Here is a 22,197-nt window from a genome sequence, read left to right on the forward strand (position 1 = left end):
TTTATATTTTATAAATTATATATAGTCCAATTTGTTATATAGTGGTATTATTAATCACAGAATAATAGTTGATAGTTGATGAATTGAAAGAATGTACTGGAGTTTAAGAATTAATTAATTAATTAACCAATTTGGTCAACAATATTGGAATGTACAAATTCATTGCACGACTCTGGTGAGGGTTTGTTTATTTCCTCTATATCATATTGCTTACTGCGTAAATGCTTGAGATAAAAACTAGGTTTTGTAACGAATGCTGAGGAGTTTTTGTTTCTTGGGACATCGGACTAAAATGTTCAAAACTAGTTTAGACTTTACAAGCGTGGATTGGTGCTTCCTCAATCCAAACCTGATTAGGATAATTACCAGCCACCAAAATTATTCATCTCATGAGCCACTACCGTTAAGATAACTGTTCTTAATCTTAATGAAGCTCAATATAGCTTATAAATGGCCGAATAAAAAACCAAACATTGCTAAAGACTTGCAAGTTTTAGATCCACTCAGAAAAAAAAAATCTATAAAGCTCATGATGAAGCAAATGTAACTATGAATTTGTTGTTATTCAATATAATTTCAAAAAACACTACTACAACAAACAACACAACAGAAGCAACATTATCAAGAGCCAAGAGGCAGTGCCATGCTCGTCTAACAAAAATGTGACTCATAACTTCATCTCATGCTACAGCTTTCTGCAAGCTATGATAGAAGGATTTTTCTTTTACCAGCATTGGCCATGACCAGTTGGCCACCCTCAATGGTGGCAGCAAACTCAAGACTCAGTGTTTGCTGACCTCTGTTATTGCTCAATGTACAACTATGCTGTCAGCAGGAATACAAACAAAATTAGAACAAAAAATACAACATACAGGGAGCAAATTTAAATAATCAACAAAATGTAACTCCAATAATGAATTGATCCCATGGTGACAAGTCCTCAAATTGACATCAATTATGCTTATTCCCGTATTTTCTGGACTCCGACCCATCGAGCATAATCCACCCACCTGTTCATAGAAGATATATGTAATGAACAATGACAACTGAAAAAGAAGCAAATCTTGTAAACTATGTAGAAACATATTGAGTTCATAAAGAATCTTACAATAGTGAGCCCAAGAAAGTATTGCCAGTCCTAACGGCAAAGCAAAAAACACTTAGCAATAGCTTTTGTTGGTGCAGAAGAGGTTCGAGAATCCGCTGTTCAATAATCCCAGCCAGTATTTGGTACCTGGTATCAAGGACAATTCCTTCAGATTCAGGCATTCAACTTATACAACAGAAGAATTTCAACGATGTTATGGTGTGTTCTTATAGAAAAGTTGCATTTATCATTGATTTACTGACATATTATGCATGACTAGAGATTGTCTCAGTTTCAGCGTCGAGAATTGTTCAATCCAAGAGAATTATGTCATTGTAGTAGTAATCTTTATTGATAATAGCAACAATAATAAAAGTCATACCTTAAGTTGCTAGATACAGCCATGTAAACACCATAAGCAACACTAGTTGATAAAATTGGTACATCCTCAGCCTCAGCAGCAAAAGATTTATCAACAACTTTTCGTGCATTGATCAATGCATTTGTCACACCTGTACCAATCTGAAAAGGCGATTCCATCAGTCACCTCACACACATATTTATACTGCAAGACTAAAAATTACGCACCAATCACATGGTGAGATAGACGCTGAGACAGAGATTTGATCTTAAACCACTTAATTCAGTTACAAGATATATACATATGCTCCGAAATTCAACCTATATTAACTTCAATCATTTCATTTGAGAGACAGAGTCATATGGTGAAAAATCAATGTACATAATTTATGCTAAGACATAGGCAGTAAATAATGTAAAATTCTTCAATATTAGCAATTCTTTTGCTTTGAGGACATATGAAAGAATACAGCAAAAAACAACAGTATGGCACTTGCGAGACTAGGAGTGAGTCCAGAAGCACAAAGATTTCAGGCATTTCAACAGAATGAAGAAGAATTTAAATTCAGTATTGGGAAGGCATGTAAGGATCAAATTACCAGAGATGCACCAGTCCCTACTGCAAACAGCTTTGCTCCATTGCGCTGTACAAGAGAGTAAGAGACAGAGACATTAAAAGCTGTCATAACCACAAAATGACTGCTTGAATTTTCCAGGGAACAACACATACCACAATAGCACCTATTCTCTGTATAAGTGTATAAGATGTTCCAGCTAATGCCACCTATATAAAAAGCAAAACCGAACAAATGTAAGATACAAACACAATAATAACTTACAATATTTAAGGAAATAAAACATATAGGAAAAATCTGGAAAGTGGTGACCTGGAAAGCATTTTCAGGGCAGCCATAGAAGAATTTAGCAATAGGCCCAGCACTAACGGCAAGTGCAGGTCGGAGAGAAACAGTTGGAGCCGGAAGCCACACAAGCATAAAATCTGCTACGATTGCCATTACCTGTTAATAACAACAATAGAATAAATCAAACATACACAAAAATTAGACAGTGAATAAGCTGCTGCGTAACGAAACATAATAAACGTAGTTTTCAAAAGAGATTAGCATTATCCAAAAAAAACAAAAACAAAACAAAACAAAAAAAAACAAAAGGATTATTACAACAATAATGAAAGTTTCACCTCTCTATTGTAAGGTATATATATGGCAAAATCAGCATACAAATATCGAGAAAACTCCAATTACAATCAAATGCCAAAAGATGAACAATCTAGGCTCTAATCTAAACAATATTGATTTTGATGCGGATGCACTGTGCCACTGTCATTATAAAAGTATTTTACACTATCATCCTATTATGTGTTGTCATATCACTATATCAGCAACAATGTTTTATTCTTACAACTTATAATCTAAAAATTCACATGTAATAGTATATGATTTGAGTGATATAAAATGTACATCAAATTGTTCTCTAAAACAATATATAAGCAAAAAGGAGATACATACCACATCAGCACAAACGAAATCAAGCTCCTTCGTGAAATTCTCTTTACGCTTCTCCAACTCCGCAGCAGTCTGAGAACCACCAAATGCAAATAGTTACTATTAATTACTATTTAGCCCCTAATCTTAGAGAAATTAAGATTAAATAACAGCAGACACAAATGTGCACTTTGTAACCGAAAATTGAGGAAGGGAATGAAAAATGGAGGGAACCTTAGTGAAGATGCCAACACCGCATTCCATGGCGACCTTTGCAAGGAACAAATCATCGGCCAGCAACCTCTCTTTAAACCCTCCGAAGTTCAACAACCACCGGAACACCGCCGATTTCTCGAGCTCAAGGAACCTCTTCACGATTGAGCCGGGAACCCGACCTGCCTGAATCGCAGCCGCCAAATCCATCGGCAATTTCTCGAGCGGCCTCCCGGCCTCCGCTAGCACCAGCAGTGCCTCCTCCCTGTTGCGGCCCCTGTCGTCGGCTTCGCCATCGTAGTCTCCTCCTCCTCCGCCGCCACCGGCGTGTCCTCCGCCATGGCCTCCTCCTCCTCCTCCAGATGCGAGAATGGGGGTTGGGGGAGAGCGGATGAGAGGAGTGTGTGGGAGGAAGGAAGTGAATAGAGTGGAAGGGGAATGGCGGTGGGAAGAGGTGAGAGTGAAGGTTGTTGGGAGTGGGAGAGAGAGGGAAGGGCGGTTGTTGAGAGAGAAAGAGCGGAAGGAGATGGTGGAGAAGGAAGAAGCAGCAGCAGCCATGGCCAGTTGAGAGAAAGAGAGAGAGTTGAATTCAGTTGGAGTCAGTTGAAAGTTCAAAGGGAAAAAGGAAGGGAAGGAGTTGGTGAGTGGGTGGTGGGGAGTGAAGTGTGAAGTGAGAGACTGTGACTGTGAGGTGGCAACGACACATGTTGACGCTATGAAAGTTGAAACTATCACTAAACAGTAAACACCACCACACTCTCACTCTGCCTCCGTGCAAACACGCGCTTTCTTCCACTCTTCATCACTTCAATCTATCTTTACAAAATGAGAATATTTTTTTTTTTTACGGAAGAGAATAAAAAGTAACTCATTTTTAAATTAAAGTAATTACAGACATGTTGTGAAAAGCGCAAATTATCTAATTAAAATGTTTGGAGTTTAAAATTATCAGATTATAGTTGTTGTAAATTGTAAATGTATTTGCAATATTCATATTATTATAGAAATTGTGAGAGGATATGGTAATTTTAGGAATGTAAATAAACTGTTACAAGATGTATAGATTCACGTCGGAATGCGTGTAGGTAGAAATTGTTACACCAGGTTTTTGAAGGAATGCAACAATAAAAAAACCGCAGTATCTCTATAGTGATTTTTTCACAAATGACTAACCTAGGAAATCGTGTTAGTCTATAGCGATTTTTTATATAAAAAATACCTATAAATATTAAACAAGAGGCAATAGTATAGTAATGGATTATCATTTTCATAAATTCACAAATTAATAGTGAAGAGAGATTTTTAGTTTTAGTGTATTATTCTGAAAAAGTTAAAAAAAAAATAAAAGGTATGACGTTAAGTTTACTGATACAGAATCAGTAAGTATTTTTATTCGATTATCAAATACATTTTTAGAACTAAAAATGAGTATATTGCAAAATGCAAAGATGTGTGGAACAAAGTGGATAAGAAGTTGTTTTACAAGATTTTTATTGCGGTTGTGTCAACTGGTGTGAAATATGAAACATTTGAGATAGGATCGGACGAAGAAATGCAAATTTTGTTTCATTGTCGGCGAAGTTTTCTGGAAATGATAATACACGAGCTGTATGCCAAATTAGAAGATGGCATCGACAGTTCTGGGGGCATCAGTGCCGAATTCTCAGTCAACTACGGTGTGGGATGCTTCTACCTCGATGCCTGTCGTTGCACATGCTTGTCTGTTGCCTGATCCTCCATATGTTGCAATTGGGATAGCTAAGTCACCCCGTATGATTCCGGATATTTCAGGTGAGGGTGAACCGGATCGGGTTGAAAATGCGATGTGAGAGGATGATTCAGACGAAGAGCCTACTCACATCGTGGGGGACAGTGATAAAGATACTCCGAGGAACCCACCTACACATCAGGGGCCATCAAGTTCTGGAACACAGCAACATCCTCCATATTTCTCAACGTTGAACCATCGGCCAGTAACCGGACATAGATCCTATCTTTGGGGATTAAGGATTGCATGAGGAAAATCCTGCCATGAAAATTCAGATTGGTCAATCTTTCCAAACTAAGGAAGAAGTTGTGTTGAGTGTATAGGATTATAGCATCCGTAGTAGAGTTGAATACAAGGTGATAGAGTCGTATCATTTCAAGTATCATAGGAGATGTAAGGAGTTTGGTAAAGGTTGCACGTGGTTAATTCGCATCACATTTCGGCAACAAAAGAGTACTTGGGAAGTTAGAAAGTACAACAGACCTCACACTTGCTTGGCTACATCGATTTCAAGCGATCACCTATAGCTTGATTATCATGTCATTTGTGCGAAGATCTTTTTGTTGGTTAGAACCGATGCAGCGGTTACGATAAAAAGTGTTGCAGGAAGCTACTGAAGCAACCTACGAATTCAGGCCTAGTTATAGGAAGGTTTGGATGACAAAACAGAAGGCAGTTGCACAGATATACGGAAATTGGAAAAAGTCGTATGCCGAATTTTTCCGTTGGATCATTGGTGTGCAGTCCACCATGGAGGAACTGTGGCTAGGGGTGGCAAGCGGGGAAGCTCGCCCCGCCCCGCCAGAAGCCCGCCCCGCCCCCGCCTAGTGAGGCGGTCCTAGAATCCCACCCCGCCCCGTCTAACTACGGGTTGGCGGGCTGGCAGGCTGGCAGGCTAAGCCCGCCAAAACTCCTCTTTTTTTTTTTACTTTTAACTACTAAATAATATATATAATTTCACAATCATATTAATAAATTTATAATTTTTAAAGGCATAAAAAATTATATTTTTTATATTCATGAATATTAAAATCTTTGTAATTATAAATATCTAATAAACATAATTATAAACCAAGTTTTCATCCAAAACATAAGTATAAATAATTCTCTCCAAAGCAAAGTAAACATAATTTAAAACATAGTTATAAATATTGTCTCCAAAGTAACATAAACATAATCCAAACCACTCAATTTTTATCTTCATATTCTTGTAAGTTAGGTTTTGGCCAAAAAATTGTAAAAATACTCCCTCACTAAAAAAATACTAAGCCCGGCGGAAAGCCCGCCCCCGCCCCGCCAAAGCCCGCAGTTTAAGCGGTGCAGGTTAGGCGGACTTTTGCTATTTGGTGGTCCCAATTTTCCATCTCGGCCCTCCTTTTGGCAGGTTACGCAGGTCGGCCCGGCGGGTATAGGCCTGTTTGCCACCCCTAACTGTGGCGTTGTTGAAGACTTCTTCGGTGCGAGTCAATGATCAAGTTAATGAATCTACCGTGTACTTTCATAATCTTTTTCTGGACATTTCCTCCTTGCATTGTGACATTTCGACATTCCAAGTCACTGATCAGCATCGACGGTACTCATTTGTATGGAAAGTATGGCCGTACTTTGCTTCTGACTATTGCGCAAGACGAAAACTCGAATATCTTACCCATTACCTTTGCACTTGTGGAAGGAAAAAATGTAGAGTCCTTGGCTTTTCTTCTGACCAACCTGCGACAACATGTGACTCCGTAAGAAGGTATTCTGATGATCTCTGACAGTGGGGTGTTCAAAACCGTTCCGGACTGAACTAAACCGACCAACCGAACCGAAAAAACAAAAAATCGAACAAACGATAACTAAAAAAACAAAAAAAAAAGCATGTTTTGCTGTTTTTAGTTCAGTTCGGTTCGGTTCGGTTTTCGGTTCTGACAATGAAAATCCCAACCGAACCGGTAAGGTAAAAAACCAAAAAAAAAAAAAAAACCAATCCCCCCAACAAAATGAACGAAACCTAAACCTAACCCAGTAACCCCCATTCGGCCATTCCCCCAAGCCCCATCCCCAAGCGAACCCTAGCCCCTCTCTCCCTACTCCCTAGGTCTCACAGTCTCGCTCTCTGCACTTGCCATCGCCAGTGAGAGACCTCCTCCCACTACCTCACAGCCGCCGCCGACCTTCCTCCCAGCGCCGCCCTTCCCCTGCTCCCACCCAGGACCTCCTCGCAGATAGAGCAGCCGAGCATTGCAGCACACAGCCAACGCCCAGCGCCCAGCAGCTCAGCACCACCCTTGCAAGTTGCACCCACCACCACCCTCAGTCCCTCACAACTCGCAAATTGCACCCAGCAGGCCAGGACCACCCACTCACCCAGGACCACCCAGCGGACACAGAGCACCGTTTCAAGTCAGATATGGAGCCCGAGCCACCGAGTCAGGTATGTAACTTGACTGAAATTGCTGTTCTGTTTGTTGTTCATTTCCAATTGCTTCAACTGCTTCTGGTTTATTTTGTTCTATTGAATTACTGAAACTGCTTTTGATTTGTTCAATTACTGAAACTGCTTCTGTTTTGTTTTGTTTTACTGTTCTGTTGAATTACTGAATTACTTTTGAAGTGAATTACTGGATTGTTGTTCTGGCATTGTTGTTGTTCTGTTGACTTACTGAATTACTGAATTACTTTCATGTGTTATAATTTTTAAATCTGTTGAGACTTGAGAGTTGATATATTATTCTGATATGACAATGACCATGATGCTAGAATATTGTTGGAACAAGTCACTCTCTAATCTTCAATTATTCAATTATACTAGATGTCAAGTGTAATTTTTAATATAATATCTTCTTTGAGCAGAAGGTGGTGTTATGGTGTAGTCTGTTAGCTGATTTATTATATTTCCATTGATTTTTGAATTGTAGGGCTCATGTTTGAGGGCAATTTTGCTTATGTTATGAAGGACGTAAGCTTGTCATTGAAACAACTTATCTTAGAGATTATGGCATCAAGGATGGTGACTAAGTTAGTGAATTTTAAGGCTTACAATTTGAGAGAGGGGAGCTGGAATGCTGGATTGATAGAAACATGAACGGTTAATTTATAATCTATGTTATTGAAAAGAAGTTTGATTAAAGTTGTACGTGAATATCCCCATGGTTTTATTCAATTCTGATACATTGTTACCCTTCTATTAATCCATTCATCTCTATGTCTGTTATACTTACTCCATTCCTCTTGATTCATGATATCTATATATTCAATTCTGATACATTGTTACCTTGCTATTAATCCATTCATCTCAATAACTCTTTATTATTAGAATGTATAACTATTAGAATGTATAACTAGATTAAAATACTTTTCTACTAGTGCTATATTATTATTATTATTACTATTGTTAGCTATTGTGTATTTGTGTTTGTCGATTTCAATGTTATGGCTTTGTGAAATAGTATGGTAGTATTTTTTTTTAATTCATTGAAAAAACCAAACAAATCGAACCAAACCAAACCGAATTTAATTGGTTTGGTTTGGTTCGGATGGCTTTGAGAAAAAAACCGAATCAAACCGAACCGCACTTTAATTAAATGATTGGATCGGATGACTTTTCTCTCAAAAATCAAACCAAACCGCACCGCGAACACCCCTATCTGACAGGCACAGTAGCATTAAGGCTACACTGGAGGCACTTGACAGTGGTTGGCTACCACCTCATGCATATCGAGCGTTTTGCATTCATCACGTTGCAGTTGATTTCTCCCTCAGTTTCAATGGTTAGAATGCGAGACGGCTACCTGTAAATGCTGCTTATGCAAAGACTGGGGCAGAGTTTGACTATTGACTTGATATTATGAGAACTAAAAATCTGACCATGTGTGATTGGACGAATAGAATGGAGTACGATAAGTGGACCCAGCACCAGGATAGCAGCAGATGATTTGGCCACATGATGATGAACATATCCGAGTGTGTTAATTTTGTAATGAAGGGCATACAGAATTTACTGGTCACTGCATTGTTGAATCCTGTAACACCCTAAGTTCTTATACTATCGTGGAGGTTTTTAAAATAAGGTGCCACACTTGATCCAAGAAAAAGAATGACTTAATCGTTACGCGAGGCAGGAGTAAATACGTGTAGAGCGGAAAACGAGTAGCGCTAAAACGTTGGAATTTGAATTAGAGTGAAATAAACATCTTAACCATGAGTACGTTTCAAAATACTTATAGGGAACTAAAACAGGAAAAGAAGCTAACTACGTCCTAAACTAATCTCGTCGAAGAGGCTCCCCTACTTGCATCCTATCCTATCCTTGATCAGGAGTCTTTAGTTATTCATGAATCGAGGTACCAGGGGTCTCCTTCCAACACCCTTTCGCGCAGTGAAGACCTGGTTCCGTTGCGTGGGATGAACCAAAACTCGACGGGGTGCCGAAATGGGAGAGTAGGGCACGTATTCCACCTTTGGGCCTCCACAAGGGTTCAACTTCTCCTCTGGGTCCTCCTCCATGGTGTCTTCCTTCTGGCCAGGGTTGTCGGATTTCTCTTCTTCGGTCTCGGGGTCGGACTCAAGGTGTACCACCTTGGATGACCGCTTCCTAGATGTTGAAGCGTCCCTATCTAGGAAGGTTATGACGGGCAGTTGGGGTTCTTCTTCCACGAGTTCTCGACCTAAGTAGATAGTTTGGAGCACGGTAGTAGTGGTCGCAACTACCCACGCGTGCTTCGAGGGGTCATACTCAGAAGTTACCCTCGAGGGGGCACTGCGTCGTCTCTATCCACTGTGCCATGTTCCTCTGGAGATAGTATGGGAAAAGAAAGGGAGTGAGAACCTAACGTCTCAGTAGGAGTGCTATGTAACACCTCCATATCCATCTCCAGCCCACGTGCGGAATTTTAAAAACAAGCGTATAACATGGCATGTAATATGCATCTTCTTTTTTTTGTAAAACATGTGTGTAAAAGAAAGGGGAAACATATAGGAAAATAGAAGGATAACATCAACATAATCATAATTAAATCTAAGGAAAAAATAGAACTCAAGCTTTCATTCGTGCCTTCTTTCTTTCTTAATTTATAACTTATATGGAGGGTATTGAGCTCAAACCGGTATAAGTGGGAGTCCTCTTCCTTTACCGAAGGTTCTTATCCCAAACGTTTTGGCGATCACCTTCCCTTACCGAAGGATCATCTCGATCGATCACCTTCCCTTACCGAATGATCATATCGATATCTTGTCTTTGGGGGTCACCTTCCCTTACCGAAGGATCATTCCCTCAGTTTAATTTACAATCAAGGTTATTTAGACATACACAAGAAGAGAGTCATATAAAAAGATATATTATTATATAAAATTGATGGGATAGTCCCTTTCCCTTATCGAAGGTTCTTATCCCAAACGTTTTCGATCACCTTCCCATACCGAAGGATCATCTCGATCGATCACCTTCCCTTACCAAAGGATCATATCGATATCTTGTCTTTGGGGGTCACCTTCCCTTACCGAATGATCATTCCCTCAGTTCAATTTACATTTAGGTTGTTTTAAACGTAATATAAGTGCACATTATAAGAATATTAAATATTTTGAAGAAAAAACATGTACTCTTGACTTTAAAGGAATAATGATAGAAGAGATCACATAGATGCACATAGGATTAAATTTTTAAATAAAATATTTGAGAAAGCATGTACTCTTGACTTTAAGGGAATGATGATAACATAATGGTATAATAGGTTACATGGATGCACATGATGGAATAGGGTAATTTAAATAATTGAATTAAAATATTATAAATAATAATATAACCATGTAAGAGATCACACATATACCTATATATTGAACAAGACATAAGAAGGCATGTACTCTTGGCCCTAAGGGAATATCAATATAATAATATAGGATATTGAATAAGCATCTTAAGAGGGCATGTACTCTCGACCAAAAGGGAATATTGACAACATAATTATATGAAAGAGCACAAAATGGGTATAGTAAATAATTGAATGAACATCATACGGAGACATATAATAACGATTCAAGAAGACGTGAATGGCATGGTGGAGAGTCATGATCATCATGAATGAAAGGTGAGTGAGAGAAAATTAATGTCATGATAACATGGAAGAAAATAATAATAAAGAATGGAACATAACACATGCCAAGCGTTTTTAAAAACATAATTCCCTACCTTCTTTTCTAACGCTTCTTTGAGCTTGCCTCTTGTGTTTGCCCACAGAATGTTATTTCTTTGTAGAGAGAGAAGGGAGAGGATAAGTGTTTGAGAGAAGTGATTTTCTACCTATGGGTGCTCCCCTATTTATATACATTTGGGGATGGGGTGGTTGGGATATTTTAAATTTCAAACTGAGGGTGGTTACCAGGTTCCTATCCAAAATTTCAAAATTCTAAACTTATCTCCTAACTGATTTTCAAATTTCAAATTTAATTTTGTTTCTAGAAGGGGCGGTTGTTACAAATCCCACATACGGGAGGCTTATAGAGCTAATTGTGATTCGAAGACAGACGGCAGAGGCGTAATTGGGAACTGGTCACCAGTTTTGCCAGGCTCTGGTGAAGGCAATAGAGTGCAATTCGAGATGCTTCACTATCACTCTATTTGACAGGCATCAGTCTGAGTATACTGTGGCCGAGACGACTCCTATCGGTAACTTCTCATTGGGTACATATCTGAGTTTTCCTCAGGGATCGTACATGCGACTGTGGGACCACTTTATCAACATGATGTCACTCAATACGAAAAAATATATTAGGCTAGTGACTGCCCACCATAACCGACTGTGCTCCTCAACTAGAATCTTCGGATGAACAACGGCAAGTACGTCAAGCGCAGCATAAGGCTCCCACACAATCTGGAAATCACAACGAAATCTACCATTAGAACGCTATATACAGACATGTCGGTGAACAGGTAATGAAACTTCGAACCACACACAAACAACTTACATCTCGACTATCCAACCAGTCTAATGCAAGGCAAAACTGGATAATTCTTTGCTCCTTTCCGACAGATGTGGGTAAATAAGTGGCCTACCTGGAGGATAATAATTTGATATGAATGTTTAATCCGTCATCTAAAATGTTAATAACTTAAAACAAATAATGAAACCCTAAGTACATCGATCGATACCTGGATGCCAATGAAAAAGAAAAGTCGTTAAATCCATGCGGCCTGAGAGTGGGGAACCGCCAAAAGATCTAAGACTGTAGTAGCTATAGGAGACTTGCCAAGTTTGCGACATTTCTATTGGCCACCCGACACATGCGTCGATATAGCTATGCCAATGTAGCTGAACCCCAACTATAACTGCTCATCTTGTCAAGCATCGCCACAAATGACAACCACCGAATATGCACCTGATTTGCACTCTTGTCTCCAAACAGCTGAGTGGATAACAGCACCATAATATATGCACGTGCGTATATGCGTACAGTATCCTCACTTGCATCCGCAGGTAGCACCCGGAACCTCTAACGGAACCATGTGAAGTGGATTGTGAACTGTTTGACCTTATCCGGCGGTGGCAGCTCGCCGAACAACTCCTGAAATCACTCCCAAACTGGTCTGCCATCCTCCATAAATTGGTTGAAGTCTGTGAGGCACCCAAATACAGCCTTTTCATCGATGGGCAACCCCAACTGATATGCCACATCCTGCAGCATGATGGTGCACTCTCCAAACGGCATATGAAAGACGTGCATCTTACGACGCCACCTCTCAATGAATGCGCTGACCAGGGACTCATCCAACTAAAACCAACAGGTGTTCAGCCTAGCCAAGTGGTACAAACCAGCTCTCTCCAAATAAGGTATGATCCTTTCATGCAAAGACATATTCTGTTGCTTCCGAACGTTGTAAATACACCTACTTGCCTGCATGATGTGAGAAAAATAACCACACCTAAATTAAATTCTAATACTTACAAGTTTAAATCATAATTTATAATCCGATATAAAATCTACGAGTGTCTTATCTATCAAATCTTAACTAAAATTTTAGATATAGTTCTCTTAAGATTATTTTTAAAACTAATTTTATTAAAATAGAGAAATAATACATATGAACTTTTACATAAAATTTTGAAACAAATCTTAATGTACTTTAGAATAAGTAAAAAATCTCCAACTTTTTAATTTATAAGTCCTAAATTTTAAAATTTAAAGTTTAAAATTAAAAGTTTAAGATTTAAATATTAAATTTCAAATAAACTACAAACCTTAAATTCTATATTTAAAATTTAAGTCTTAAATTTTAAATACTAAACTATAAACCATCTAAATTTAGAATTTAAAATTTTAAATCTTAATTTTCAAATAATATATTTAAAATTTTAACCTACAAACCTTAAACTCTATATTTAAAATTTGAATCCTAAATCTCAAATACTAAAGGACAAACCTTCTACATTTAAAATTTTAAAACCTTAATTTTAAATCTTAAATTTCAAATACTAAGCTACAAACCTTAAATTCTGTATTCTAATTTCTGCATCCTAAATACTACATTTTATGTTATAAATTTTAATACTTAAAAGAAAATAAACTTACCTCTTCATTGATGTCACTGGCAACGTGAACAACGCTGTTGAGCCGGTACAAACTACCTTCGTCTGCTATGGTCCCGCTTGAAAATGGCGCCTCTAGAAATCTAAAGTGCCCAAATCCTCTCTAAGTCTTTTCCTTATTCTCTCAATCCACAACACACACTCTCTCTAAACAAATTTCTCCCTCTAAATTTTTTGTCTCAATTGAAATAAAAAATCCGCTACTGTCTCAAGCGAATTTATAGGTACATGTAAACTGCTATATCCACCTGCAGTTTGTGCAATGAGTCATTTGAAAAGAAACCGCTATTGGGGTACCACCGTTTTTTCATTGTTGCATTCTTTCAGAAATCGCTACAGGATGTAGCAGTTTCTACCCACACGCGTTTCAACATAAACTGCTATACTTTGTAGCGATTTATGTGCATTCTTGAAATCACTATACCCTTCCGCAATTTTTAACTTTTTATAATAATATAAATGTTACATTTGCGTCTGTAATATTATTTTTGATAATTGTGGTTTTCAAATAATTTAAATGAGTAACTTATTTTTGTAAAAATGATAAATTCGATAATATTTTTTTATTTTATCAGTTTAGAAGATTTTTTTCTTGAATTTCAATTTAATCAAAATTAAAGCTCAAGCCATTATTGTGATAACTACCTTATTAACCTATGATACTAAAAAAGACAACAATATAATATGATATAATAAAATCGAAAAGAAGTAAAAATAATTATAAGCACAAATATCCATAATTTTTATATAAATTAAGATAAATACCACAAATTTACTGATAAACCCGATCCATGAACATTCCCTCGCGTAACAATGATCTCATATATATATAACTATTAAGACTAAAAATTAACTTATGTCAACGCAGGAGTCATTTTTGACTTGTCTTATAAATGAGTTAAATTCTAGTTTTTATTATTTTCGATTTATAATTTAGGAGTTGTTACGGACTGTCAAGTCCAGCCCAAGTAGTCGTCGGGTCGGAGTACTGTTCCACCTAGGCCCAAATCTCCAGCAAAAGAGTTCGACGGGTCGGTCCCTAACACCCGACCCAGGGCCCGACCGACCTACCACCCAAAGCGTGCTATCGCTCGGGTCGGTGTCTTCGGGGCAATACCCGGCATCCCGATCTGAAGCCCGGGACGAACTGCCTACGTGGAATGCGACAGCTCACAGCTCCTCTACCAATGGGTCAGACCATTACTAGGCCTACCCAACATAGTATATAAGGGGAGAGGACAGCTCTCCCCTCAAGGTACGTCACACCCTTACCTAATTCGGCTATCCTTCGGTACGGACTCTAACTTGATCGTCGGAGTATCCTTGCAGGTGGCCACCCCCTCCCGCGCGTACCGTCCAACCTCCAGTTTCGCCAGCACAGTTCAGCCCTCGCTCCACGTCTGCTCGGGTCTCTCCTTCTCTCCTACCCATCATCACTCGACTACCCGAGAACACCAGGTAACGAACATTGGCGCTGTCTGTGGGGACCCGGCGCAGACATGGAGCGACACATCACTTCGGAGGAGCTCCGCTAGGGAGGCGGGACCCGTTTGAGCAGGGCAAGCTCGACAGCCCGCGCTACCGAACAACCGAGATCCTCCGTCCAATCCAACCAACAAATGTACACCAAGACCCCCGAAAGGCGTCCCTTCAGGGGGACGGGAGCCGACAACACCAAGATCATGCAAGAACTCAGGCATAGAGTACAAAATCTTGAGCGGGAGCTGGTGGCAAGGGACCCACCCCACGAAGACGTCAGCCACTTGCACGGCGTCGTCAGCCGGTCCAACACCCACACCCGATCCCCCTCTCGAAGACACGACAGCCAAGGAAGAAGCCTAACAAGGCACGAAGAAGTACACACACAAGCAACTTCCCGACCTACCCAAGGCGAGTCAAAAAGCCGCTGGGAATCCCCGAAAAGGAAACCCATGAGACAACAAGATCACATTATCCTGGGAGCCACCCCTTTTCACTCCTCAATCCTCAAGGTCCGGCTCTCGAGAAATTTCGACAAGCCGACGGACATGAGGTACGATGGAACCAAGGACCCTCAGGAGAATATCACAGCTTTTGAAGCAAGGATGAACTTGGAAGGGGTAGGTGACGCGGTCAGATGCCGGGCATTTCCCGTAACACTGGCCGGTCCAGCAATTCAATGGTTCAACACCCTCCCGCAAGAGTCCATCACAACTTTCGCAGACATATCTCGAAGCTTTCTAGATCGACGCGCATAGCCAAAGCAAAACACCCAATCAAATTACTGGGGGTTACCCAAAAACCCAGGGAGCCAACTAGGAAGTTCCTAGACAGGTTCAACGACGAGTGTTTGGAGATCGACGGTCTCACAGACTCAGTCGCCAGTCTATGCCTAACAAACGGCCTGCTTAACGAAGAATTTAGGAAGCACCTCACAACCAAGCCTGTATGGACCATGTAGAAAATTCAAAGCGTAGCCAAGGAATACATCAATGATGAAGAGGTCAGTCAGGTTGTAACAGCCAATAAACGGCAGCTCCCTAGCTCGTTAGCCCGGCAAGCCCCTCAAGTCAACAAGTACAAAGAAGCTCCCAGGGACGGCACCCTAAACAAGCCACCCAAGCACCCACGGGTAGGAAGGTTCATAAACTACACGCCACTTACGACACCCATAGTAGAAGTCTACCAACAAATTGCAGACAAGGAAATCCTGTCCAGACCTAGGCCATTGAAAGAGAGAACGGGAGGCAACAAGAGCCTTTACTGTGATTATCACAAGGGGTTCGGCCACAAAACCCAAGACTGCTTCGACCTTAAGGATGCCTTGTAATAGGCCATCAGAGAAGGAAAGCTGAGCGAATTCTCCCGACTCATCAGAGAACCGAGGAGGCGAGAAAGGGAACGCTCCGAGAAAGATCGGAGCCGGACTATCAAACCAAGGCAAGAACCCACAGGGGATGCCAATAACCCCCCAACTTTCGTGGTCAACATCGTGGTCGGGCGCGACAGCCCCCCTAAATCCAAGTCGGCAGCTAAAAGGGACACCCGAGTACTCTCCATCTCGGCAGATGGCCCCGCCTCCAGCAAAAGGCATCCCAGAAGAGTCTGATTCAGAAGACAATTTAGATGATATCTCTTCTGTTGGAATTGACAGATCCATGCAGTTTGATCTCAATAAGGTTTCAGAAGAAGACAATGAAATTTTAGAAGACTAACAAAGAGAAGATGATATACATGTTAAGAAAAGGTGCTTTAATCTGAACAAAAAGACATGGTATGGAGATAAAATATCATATCCTGTAAAACATGAAGCCCATAAATTCTTGACAGAGTATTTTTCATCAAGTCAATACGATATTGAAGAGAAATTTTGATCTTTTATTATAAGAGTTACGTTAATTCCCTTAATTTAATGATTTGGACCGCAATTTTATATGTTTATCTACTTTTAGAGTTTCTTGATTTAGGTTTAGTAAGGCATAACTTTAAAGAGGAGTAAATTTAATTTATGCTCGTTAGAATTTTATTTTAACTTTATAAATTCAGACTATGACTTTATTTTCTTCTTTTATATTTATTTTTGAATACAAATTTAAATGACAATAAAGTAAATGAGAAAATCTTATTGGTAAATTGTTCATATGAGTTAACATATACAACTTATTTAACTTGTGAACTTTTTTATGTACAACGAATCTAAAAGAAGTGTTACAAGTTTAAATAACAATGATTTAAATATATGTAGTTTAAAATAGTAGTGTTAACTTAACTAAATTATACCCAAATGGTTATTACTAAAGAAAACATTGAAATATGTGGTTATACAGCCCCACTCTTAACCGCCGCGATATGCGCCGCAATTATTTATTTTGCGGCGATTTTATAAAACTGCCGCAAAATGTTTGTCACTATCTACCGGAATTGTTGTAGTGACATGACACATAACATGTTCAATTAGACATTGATTAAATATGTTTACGAAAATCTATCAATTTAGTCACTAGGTCATATTAGGAATAAGATTTTTGTAATTAAAGAAAATGACTAAATTAATAAATTTTTATAAACATGTTTAGTCAATATCCAATTAGACATATTAAGTACTATATATGTTATCAATTAATGTTTTACAACATCAATTTTTGAAGAAAATTATTAATGGAGTGGCTGAAAAATAAGTATGATTAGTTTGCAATCTTTAAAATATTAATTTGATTAAAAAAATCTTTTAAAAATAAATTTAAAAAATATCTTATGACTAATTTGACTATATATTATCCTATAAATAATAACCCAAAGTTCTCTTCAGCTCTGATTTTCACCGGGAAAACAAACCTGGGAAATAAAAAATGTGAATTTTAATTTATTGCGTTCTTTAATAGTCTTGATGATTTCTTACAATTATAATTATTAACACATAGCTTTGTTGATATATACATTATATGTCGAAGGAAAAGGGCAACTTCATTCGATCAATCAAAGAAGAGACTTAATCAGTGGCTGATAAATTTGCATTTGAAAGGTGTTGCTTCAAATATTGCATATTTGGATGGTGTAGATAAAATTGAATGAACTAAGATCAGAGTCCATGTGACAAAGCAAAACAAAAACGACATCACCTACTAATGTGTGGACAATATTCATTACTCATCAACTAAGCTTCTTTGACAAAAGCCAAAGTTCAAATATATATGTCCTATTCGTTTTCTATCCTTTTTTTAAATATTTATTTAACCAAATAATAATTAAAATTTAGGGAACTATGACTAAAATAAATAAATTAATGGACACCAACTACAAATGTAATTAATAGTTATAATTAAGTTTAGAGAAATTCTCCACATACAAACATTTTTTCATACAAGTCATATTATTTTTTTTTTCTTCAGGCCTCCTCTTTTTCCTCTCCTTCTTCTTCTTTTTCCGTGCCTCTTCTTCTTCTTCTTTTTCTTCGTTTTTGAAGTGTTTCATCTTCATCGTCGTGTTTCTCTTCGTTCTTCTTGACTGCACGTTTTTCATCTTCTTCCTGCACCTTCTTCTTCTTCTTGCTGCACGTTCTTCTTTCTCTTCTTCTTCTTTTCTTTCGTTTCTTGCGTTCTCTTTCTCCTTCTTCATTTACGTGCTTTTCTCTCTGTTTTCTTTCTTCGTTATTCTCGATTTCCATTGTTTTTTGACATCAAGCTCTGAAATCGTTTTTGAAGAAGAAGAAGAGCAGAAGATGAGGAGGAGAAAGAGAAAGAGTTCTGAATTATGTATAAGGCGTACTTCAACAAATTTTTGGTGTATTTCTTAAATCATTTGGGTGTATTTCTGTAATCCTTTGGGTGAATTTCTGTAACCGTTTGGATGTATTTCTGTAATCCTTTGGGTGTATTTCTGAAGTTCCATTATCTTCAAAACGATTTCAAAGCTTGATTTCAGAAACCATAAAAATCGAAAAAAAAAAAACGAAGCAAGAATACGAGTGATAAACGCAGATAAAATAACGAATGAAAAGGCAAAGAGAGAACGCACGAAGGAAATCAAATTTGGCAAGAAATTCGTTTTCATGGAGGAGGAAGAAGAAGAAGAGTAGGAGAAGAAGAAGGAGAAGAAGAAGGAAGAGGAGGAGGAGAAGGAGGAACGCGAAGCACGCCATAGAAATCGTATATGGGTCAGCGTGCTTTTTATTAAATTTCTCCCAACTTGTATGACTTGTAAACCAAATGACTTGTATGTGTAGCACTCCTCTTAAGTTAAATGTACAAAATTAAAACATTAATTTAAATATACAAATATTATTTTCCAATAATACAACTATGATAATAGGTTAAAAAAAGTTAAGGTTTTGAAAACCGAACTAATTATCCAACTGATACAATTATACATTCAAATGTTTAATTAGATTTGAATTAGATATAATAAAATATATAATTTTTAAAAAATAATTTTTTTTCTATGATTAGTTAACCGTAAAAAAACTGTACTAATTTGAATGAAAATATGAACTAAAAATACAAAGAATTAGTTTGAATTAGCTTATATGATAGTTGGTTCCCAAACTTTTTCAAATACATAAAAGCATGCATAATAATATTGAATAAACTCTCAAATCTCAAAGACGGAAGATCCATTATTATACACTTATACGAGAGTGAACATTGGTAGTTATTCATATGAAAATAATATTTTTATGTAAATATAATATTTAAAATATCAATACATATTATATTATAATAAATAATTTAATTAAATATATTAAATTATTTAATAATTTTTAATTATTATATTCACATAAATATATTTTTATATGAGTAATCGCCAAATATCTTATGTATCTTTGGAGAGAACACAATAAAGTTTGAACAAGCCAACAAGATTCTCATGAAATCATTTAATTAATAAATAGATCAAAAACCTTGTTCGTGAAAATGTTTCGAATTCATGAAAATGGTTTTGTGTGGATGGTTATAGTAGCGTATTAAGTTGAAAAACTTCAACATTAAAAAAATCATGACCACTATATATCTAAGGATAATTAGAGAGCAATATACAATATGCTAAATTTTTTATGGCTCCAATACACCAACTTTGCAAAGCAATGGTTGGATCTATATTCTATACCTCATAATTATACTTAAGACAAAAGTAAGAGCGGAAATAATAAATCATCTATATTTTGTTAAATTTGTAGCGATTCATATGATTTTATCAGACTATTTAAATTTTTGAGATATATAATTAATAATTTTATGATATAGTATTAAATTTTTTTATTATAAAAGAATATAGAATTTGAAATGATATTTATTATTTTATTCTTCTAAATAAACTGGATAAATTTTTAATATTGTACTTGTGTGGATAACCTATAAAAATAGGGTAGCATTATACCTGTAAAAATATTTTTTAATAATTGAGCATAACGTTAATTCGAAGTCAAAACCTCTAAACGAGGACTAAAAAATTATACCATTTCATTTATAATTTATTAGCATGGTTAACAACTTTGAATACATTATATCTCGTAACAGAATAAAATATATTTTATAAAATTATTACATTATTGGTTTATAGAATCATTAGAATTGAGATACATTTAACAGGTCAAGATTAATAAAATAAAATTTTATATTCAGAAGAGATTGGTAGGATAAAATATGTTAAATATAAATAAGTGCAAATCAAATCAAAGAAATTAAATTCATATACATAGAAATAAATAGAAATAATGAAATCTAAAAATAAAATTTTTTACTTAAATGATCCCATTCAAAAGACTATCATTCTCAAAAATTCAAAATTGAAACTAACTGAATATTTTCAATTATTTCATTGCGTATCTGTTTTGTTTTGTTTTGTTCTTTTTTCCACATATCCATGGATTCACTGGTTTGAAGTGTATGTTTGGTTTTTAAATAAAAATGTTTTTTTTTTTTGTATTAATAAAATTGCTTTTTTAATTATTATTTTTGTAGTTCATAGTAATCTTGTTTAGCTTAGCAGCTGCCAAAGAAGAAAATGATGGCTCCCACAGTATTGGGCCGGCTTCAATGGTTGTCAGTGGGCTGCTTCTCCCTTTCATAACTTCACTCCACCCATCAAAATGTATAAAATTAATCTGCGAAAATTAGTTCTTATCCCATTGGGTTAAAGAATATCGTGGTGAACAAAATATATATATATAATTATAAATGTCCTCATAGCTCGTAATAAATAAATCTGACTGAAACTAAATTGAGTTGATATTATCATTAGGTTATTAATCTGTTTAAATAATTATTAAGATTTGAATTTTATTTTATGCAAACAATAATTTATTAACCAATAACAAATTTTTAATAAAATTCAGTACTGTAATAAATTAATTTTTGACTTATTAAATTAAAAGATACAATAAAAAATAAAAAAAATATCTAACCAAATAAATAAGGTAAAATAATAATTGACAAAATCCCTTCAAATAAAAAAATTTTGTAGATATATAAATTAAATAAAATTTATCGAATTGCCAATCCACCTATCTATTTAAACAAGTGTGTTGAAAATTCAAATTATATATTTTATATATGTAATGAATTATTAGTTTGTTGAATTTAAAAGTGTCACCATTTTTTTAATAGAATCCAAAAATATAAAAGGAATTTAAAGTTCACTTTTATTAATTTATTATAAGTATGATAAATGATTATTATGTAATGAATTTCTCTTTGAAAAATTTATCAATATGAAACATTTTAAGGAAGGCACACCAACTTATTTATTTGTATATTGAAGAATCTAAACCTTATTACATGTCATACATAGTATAGACCATTAAATTGGATGAGATAAAATAATTTTAATCATTGGTACTCTCTTAAGTCTTAAATAATGACATAAATTTTCATTCTAACATACATTTAAGAAAATATCTTTTCATGCATGGGATTAAAAAAAAGCTAGTAATTGAAATTATATATATATATATATATTGAGTCTATTTCGGTATTCACTATTTTGAATAAAAAAGGAAATAATATTTCTTCTTAAAATGTTATATTTTCAAAATAAAAAAAATTCATTGAATAATTAGAATAATGTCAATTTTTTCTTTACATTATAAATTCATATAAAATTTATAATAATATAATTATAATTTTTCAAATCTTAAAAATTGTAATATTTTTTAAGAGATATCATGACAAAACTGAATACAATAAAAAGTGACATATATATTTTTTTCATGCCTAAAATTAAGAA

At 36.2% G+C, this 22,197-nt stretch overlaps 2 protein-coding genes across 2 annotated transcripts in view; both read right to left on the minus strand.

Moving 5' to 3' along the window:
• LOC107634189 (pentatricopeptide repeat-containing protein At1g34160) overlaps positions 1-22,197 on the minus strand; it is a 190,865-nt gene that overhangs the window by 1,974 nt on the left and 166,694 nt on the right. The window lies entirely within an intron of this gene.
• Positions 534-3,941, minus strand: LOC107629680 (protein RETICULATA-RELATED 4, chloroplastic). Its single transcript, XM_016332521.3, has 8 exons — positions 3,187-3,941; positions 2,977-3,045; positions 2,335-2,466; positions 2,178-2,231; positions 2,047-2,091; positions 1,470-1,609; positions 1,109-1,234; positions 534-1,010 (listed from the first exon to the last, which is right to left on the minus strand). Exons 1-8 carry the CDS (start codon positions 3,721-3,723, stop codon positions 962-964), a joined length of 1,152 nt encoding a protein of 383 aa, XP_016188007.1. The 5' UTR covers positions 3,724-3,941; the 3' UTR covers positions 534-961.

The sequence above is a fragment of the Arachis ipaensis genome, chromosome B3, assembly GCF_059453495.1.
Source record: "Arachis ipaensis isolate K30076 ecotype BB chromosome B3, ASM5945349v1, whole genome shotgun sequence".
Classification (NCBI taxonomy): Eukaryota; Viridiplantae; Streptophyta; class Magnoliopsida; order Fabales; family Fabaceae; genus Arachis; species Arachis ipaensis.